General features: G+C 46.2%; 1 protein-coding gene across 13 annotated transcripts in view; it reads right to left on the bottom strand.

Moving 5' to 3' along the window:
• The window catches only part of CAMK2G (calcium/calmodulin dependent protein kinase II gamma), a 233,771-nt gene that overhangs the window by 9,420 nt on the left and 217,912 nt on the right, over positions 1 to 6,439 (bottom strand). For 6 of the 13 annotated variants that reach the window (XM_026851328.1, XM_026851324.1, XM_026851327.1 and 3 more), the window contains 4 exons: positions 4,863 to 4,907; positions 4,163 to 4,211; positions 1,995 to 2,108; positions 171 to 296 (listed from right to left, as the gene is read on the bottom strand). In XM_026851328.1, coding sequence (XP_026707129.1) covers positions 171 to 296; positions 1,995 to 2,108; positions 4,163 to 4,211; positions 4,863 to 4,907 — 334 coding nt within the window. The remainder of the gene's footprint in view (positions 1 to 170; positions 297 to 1,994; positions 2,109 to 4,162; positions 4,212 to 4,862; positions 4,908 to 6,439) is intronic. The other 7 variants (XM_026851333.1, XM_026851335.1, XM_026851334.1 and 4 more) reach the window with 2 other exon arrangements.

Raw genomic sequence — 6,439 nt, 5'->3', positions numbered from 1 at the left:
GAGCTGGGCGGGCTGCCCTCGGCCCTGCCGGCCGCCGGCAACAACCCGCGTCGGCGGTAGCTCGGAGGGGCGGGCCACAGACGTGGAGAGAGGAAAGGGGGTGGCTTTACATCTACGGTAACTAGTATTAGTTGCACTACTCTACTACTGCTACCCAGCTGCTAACTTACACGGTGCAGGGTTAAGTACAAAGGGAACTACTGGAGTTAGCAAAGGCTCCGACCGAGCACGCTCTAACTCCAATGTCTGCCCTGGGCTGTCCCAGGCAAGAAGCTTCTCTTCACAAGACTGTGTAGCTGCAAAACAAATGTAAGCATTAAAATAATAAACAAAAAACAGAAATCAAAGTAAAAACCAACGAAGAAGTACAAACACACACAGCCTCAACACCGGTCAGCACACAGACAGCGCCACATCCCAGCAACCTCTACCCGCTCTCCTGCCTCTGTCACACACATCAGCTGGGCCAGCCGCTGCTCAGAGGGGACCACTCCAGCACCGGCACAGGAGACCCCTCAAAGCACAACAGGAATCGCACCAGTGCTGCTGGAGGTAGTCTGAGGGTGACCCAAAACACCGGTCGGAGCAGTGACAGAGCAGCACGAGGGCAAGTACGAGATGTGAGCGACAGAGAAAGAAAGTAGGGCATCCAAATCACTGCAAATCTCAACTCGGAGGGGAGGAGGGTGGGAGAATACTGCCCCACTTGGCAGAGAAGTGATTTGGCACTCCTCAGTATACCAGGCAGGGCCTTGCTATGAGGAAGAGGAAGGAGTTAATAAGAAAGCAGTGAGACAGTTCACAGCAAAAAGGACTTCAGAAGAGATCATTTCCCTTCTATATTCTGGCTTGGCAAAACATATTTTGCATTGCACCTCACAAACCAGCAGTTTGACATCCTTAGAGCTACATCAAAAGTAAGTAACAGAGGCCCCAACTGCTGCATCATATCAGATTCTGGTGCAGGAAACCAGGAAAGGAAGATAGGAGGAGACAGAACAGGGCATGCCTGTTTCTTTCTTCCCACACTGACCTGAACAGAACCAAATACTCCAGACATTCCCAACTCACATTAAGGACCCCTCCACTATAGGTTTTAAGTCAGGCAGCTAGTACAGTATGTCTGTGTGTGGGAAAAGCTGGGAATCCCATCTAGATTTTCTCCAACCTACTAGCTTTTCTCATATCCATTTTCAGAGTTTTTCAGCCACAGGATGAAGCCTGGATGCAGCCAATTCAAGAAAGATCAGGCAGACGGTACCATAACTATCAGACTAAGCATGGTACCAGCTAACTGAGCTAGCAAGACAGACATGCAAGGTAAAGCTCACAACAGAGAAATGCCCCTCAGAGACAACATTAACCAAGGATTTTCACTCAAGAGCACCTGACAATGGATTCAGAAATGCTATGGGGTCTTCCAGCAGTCACACCTCCCTTCCAAAGCATCCTTGAAGCAGTCTGTAAAAACTCGGTTTTTGTTCCTTTTGTACTTCCCAAGCACCATCCATGTCTGAGGTGATCAGGAGTTCTTGACAAGCAAGATAGAATTTAGCCTCGTCCATACCCTTCGTAAGCAGGCCTGCACCACTGACCCCATTTACCACAAGGAAAACTAAGAGATGCAGTGACTTGCCCGAGGAAACCCCAAAAGACAGTGTCTCTGCAAAGAACTCCACGTCTCGCCCAGATGAAAGCAAGGGAATGAAATTAGCTAGGATGAGGTTCTGTTGTTGGGGGTTTTTTTGTAGGCTTTTTTTTTTTTTTTTTTTTTTTTTCAAAAAGGGAAGGAAAGGTTTGGAAATTTTCAGTGTGCAAAGGAGGGTATTTTGCAGGAAGGGAGATGATTTCTTTTTATTCCAGAGTACTCAAAATGAAAATCAACGTTCTGGAAGGAAGTTGAGGAAAGGAAAAATCTTGGGGAAGGAGAAAGGGGGAAGGTGGAGGGAGGGGTGGGAAAAAGATGCCGTGAAGCACTGCACCCCTGGACTTACTGGCTGAGAAACAGAGAGAAAGCTGGGACTGCATGGACTCAGTCTGTGTTTTGCTCTCACTGTGCCTCCGTCCTTCAAGTACTGAGCTGCCGTCCCCGGTGGAGAGAGGGGGAGCTAGCATGGCAGGGAATTAAAACACAAACACAAACAAAACACGCAAGTTCAGTAAATAAAAAAAGAGAAAGGAAATAGGAGAACATTAAAAAAACTACAATGCTGGGCACAAAACATGCAGGAGTATCCTCCAGGGCAAAGCCAAGTAGACAGCTCTACAACAACATGGACCTGTTGTGCAATTTAGAATGACACAGGGGGGCAGGGCACTGCCTTTAGCCCCACCAATGGAAACAACATATCTTTGAGGCAACTGTCACTGATGGATCAAGACGATGTCTCCTACACCAAAGCAGAACAGATCTGCGTAACCTGCTGTTTGTTGAAAATAATAAGTCAGCAGAGGAATTGCACAAGCACTTCCCTTTTCCCAGTCATGGCTATGCAGACTGCCGAGAACTCCAACACCCCCAAACCTTTTGGTCTATTTAGTTTTGCTTGAGTGCTTGCTTAGCTTAAAACATGGAAAGGCAGGAGCTGAAAAGGAACACTGGTGAACACTGCTACACTTAAAACTGAAGCACTAAAATTACCAGAGCTGGCTATAGCACAAACCATTACTGTGCAAGCTCCTTCCCTCCCAATCACCATTCAAATGGTTCTTTCTATTAAAATCTTAATAAAATTTTCTGACATCTGCCAAAAAAAACCCAACCCTCAGTTTTGATCTGCAGCAATGTAGCCCTATACAATTCTTCATCAATTTAACCCTGGCCAGCTGTCATCCTTCTGTTTCAGTTCTAGCCTTCCTCTCCTCACAGCATTTGTATTCCTGTTTTACAGGACGCATTGGCTAAACTGGCTCGAGCCTGGGACCTCTCCTGAACAAAAGCTGCCAAAGGAGACAAGGTTCTGGACAAATATCTGTTCTGGAAGAATACCCAGCAGAGATTAGATACATCAATTTCTTTACCACACTACCACAACTGTTCAGTTCCCTTCCCTCAAACCTAGGTTCTTAAACTATGCATTACTCTTTGGCAAAAAGGTGGGAGTTAGAATACTGTCCTAGAATAAGGTCAGGTCATATCTGAAACAATCTGTATTGCAGAGCTCATTTACTCACTGGCATGTGTTTCTGCTCCCTGTGACTACTCAGAAGAGAAGGCAGCAGCCTGTGATAAGCCACAGGAAAATCATCAGGAACTAGCCCAGCTGACAGAGGTGACATTGCTGCTACACCACAGGGTCAGCACTGATTTTACCCTGGATATGTAACTCAGATTGACTACAGGGAGAATGAGAATACCTTTGCCTCAAAATGCAAACTATTAACACATTTACCTCAGAATGAAAACTGCATTCACCCATCCCAAACCTCCTCATTCAGGAAAATGTCTGCTCGTCCTTCTTTAGGGAGGTCAGGAAAAGGACAGCTGCTCAAACAACATAAGCAGATATGGGACTCGGAGCTCCTTTATTTAAAGAGTTTTACAAGCACAGAATATTTATGGTATGGTCACTGAAAGGTGTGAAATCTCTTCTCAGCCTTTTCCTCTACAGATACCTCAGTTAAGAACATGAAAAATCATTTCCATTCACAGATGACAGGCTGAGAACGATCTTCATCTTAGAAACAAAAATAGACCCAAAGAGGAAAAAAAATAAAGGGGGACATGTTTGCATGTCACTAAAGAGATTCCCAGAAAAGGGTGAGAAGGGAGACTGAGCAGTAACAGTGAGGTTTCAACTGTAACCTAACCTACAGGTAAACACAAAAACAACTAGACTCCAAACCTCAAGGGACTAGTAGGGATTTTCCACACCTAGAAATGGACTGGAGATGAACAGATTATGATATTTGCATGAAAAGAATTCCAACTCTGAGACAAAAACAAATTATCTCAGGGCAAACAGTGTTTATATACCACAGAGGCCAAGTCAGCTGGTTCCCCAGTGCATGGTCCCACTGTGACAGGAATGACAGCGTCATGGCAAATTTATGAACTGAGTCAGACACAGAAATCTGGGAAGCTAGTTCAAGACAATGATCGGATCTCCAGGATCCCCTGCCTGTACTCAACTGTATTAGAAATTACAGGAAAAACACCTACCTTTCAGATCCTCATCTTCAGTCGTGGTGTTACAGCTCTCTGTGGAACCCTGCACAGCAGAACAGAGCATTACCAGGCATCAGCAGTTGGGAGCATGAGTAAATAGTCTGATTTTTGTGAAGAAAGATGAGGAAAAGCGCAAAAAACATTGGCAGAGATTGCAAGGAGAGTATGATACAAGGAAGACTTGGATGGAAGCAGGCCACGTATTAAGCAAAACTTAGCATCTCTGCTCAGCTTTTGCATATTCAAGCCATCCACCCAGAACTTTTACAAGGACAGAAGTTACCAAACTCTGTCAAATGAGATAAAATAGGAGTTGCTTCTGTTTGAAAAAAGAATAACCACAAAAAGCTGAAGAAGGGCTCCTAGGCTTTCTCAGAGGAACAGGTCTCCACTTCCAGAAGATAAAAAAAAGCGCGCAAGTGCCTGTGTCTTCTCTTCCACCCCACATACGAAAGAGAGTGGCGATTACACACCACAGTAGCAAAGAGATGATAGTATCTGAATGCCTGTCCCTATTCAGCCTCTTCCAGAGATCCACAGCCATACAACACAACCCTCCCAGTCTACTGCCAGCAGTATTCAGGAGCATGCTACAAACTGGACGTTGCAAAGGCAGAAACTGAAGTAAGACACACGAATACGAGGACGACAAGAGAGAAGTGAAAGTTTCTCTGGCAACACTCCTATCCCTTACCTTTATGCCATCTGTAGCATTATGGACAACAGTTGTTTGAGGCTCCTAGGAAAGGATGGAAGAATCATTAAACTCCAGTTCCAAAGCATTCTCCCATTTCTTTTCACTCCCCAGCAAGTGGAAAAAAGGTGACTGACATAAAAAAAATAAACCACAAACTCCAAACAGCACATGTGTGCTTGCGTGCGTGTGCACACACTTCCTGCACAGAAGGTTTCCTTAAGAGAGAGGTTGCACTAAAAGCTACAGTCACAAAGAGACAAAGCCCCCAGCTTCCCCACAATTGCCCCTAATTCTCAATTTTCCTCCAGTGAACCAGGCTGGCACAAACACCAACAGCAAGTGAGCAGCCAGTCTGCACCCTCTGCAGCCATTTGTGAAGTAATGAGCCCTCAGCAGCGTCCTCACTGGAAAATGCTTCAGAGGAGGAAGAGGGAGAGGAAAGGATAATACTGGGCTGGGGCCTTTGTCTCCCACTTTTTTGGAAAGTTTTCCGTGTGTTTTACCCTAAAGAAGGGACATTCATAATTTCCATAATAAAAAGGGGATAAGGCAGACCACCTCAATGCCTCTCAGAGGAGTTGCTAAGGGAACTGAGCTGTGAAAAAAAGGTACATTTTTCTTAAAGTCTCTAAAATGAGATCCAATTTCAATAATAACAAAAATAATGAATAATTTAGAAAGGCTCCCTCAGTATCAAAACTATCACGAACAAAGTCAGTGAAGGGAAAGCAGAAAATTATGAAGTGTCCCAATAACCCTTCACCCCACAACAAACAAAAAACCCATCAAATTCCACCCTCTCACCCACCCCCAAAATGCCAATCCAACTCTCCACAGACACACAACAAAGAGCAGCTACCAAGCCTATGGGTGCTAACTACCTGTTGCACTCATCCCTTCATTACCGGGACAAGAGTTCAGATCCTGCACCATCTCCTCCCAGCGCTGTCACTCTTGCAGGGTGGCTGAGCGAGGGCACCAGGGACTGTGACAGTGCAGTGATGGACACTCACCCATCTGCCTCTGTCACCCACTGCACTGCTGCCTGGTCTTCCAAGCATACCGAGGCACATCACACTGAGCTGTGCCATTAAATGGACTAGGCACAGGGCACCCTATGAAGCCCGCTGCACACAGCCCAAACAGAAAATGCTAGCCCAGTAAGTCAGCAAGCTGCAGAGGATCAACCACACAACTGAGCAGGCCAAATGGGCTGTCAAAGGATTCCTCTAAAAACCATTTGCCTGCCCTTTCTTCTGTGGTCTCCTGGAGTTCATCCTCCATTTCTTAAGTGTTGGAGAGTGGATGGAGCTTGCCACTCTCTTCTTCCAAACCAGCCTCCCAAAAGCCAGCAGGAACAGTTGAACGGGACACAGAACTATACAGGGATGGCACACAGGGAAGTCCAGGCAAGCTGTGATCCCCACATCCAACCACAGCTCTGCTCAGCACCCCCACCCCAAAGCCCGTGAGGCTGTGATCAGGCCCCACAGCAGCACAGGGACACAGACAAAACAAAGCCAAAACACAAGCTAAAACAGAGCAGCACAGGCAGCACTCGGGATGGGGGGGGG

The sequence above is a fragment of the Athene cunicularia genome, assembly GCF_003259725.1.
Source record: "Athene cunicularia isolate RWA chromosome 6 unlocalized genomic scaffold, athCun1 chr6_part1, whole genome shotgun sequence".
Classification (NCBI taxonomy): domain Eukaryota; kingdom Metazoa; phylum Chordata; class Aves; order Strigiformes; family Strigidae; genus Athene; species Athene cunicularia.
The sequence above is the reverse complement of the archived record's forward strand: the minus strand, read 5'-3'. Positions and strand labels throughout refer to the sequence as shown.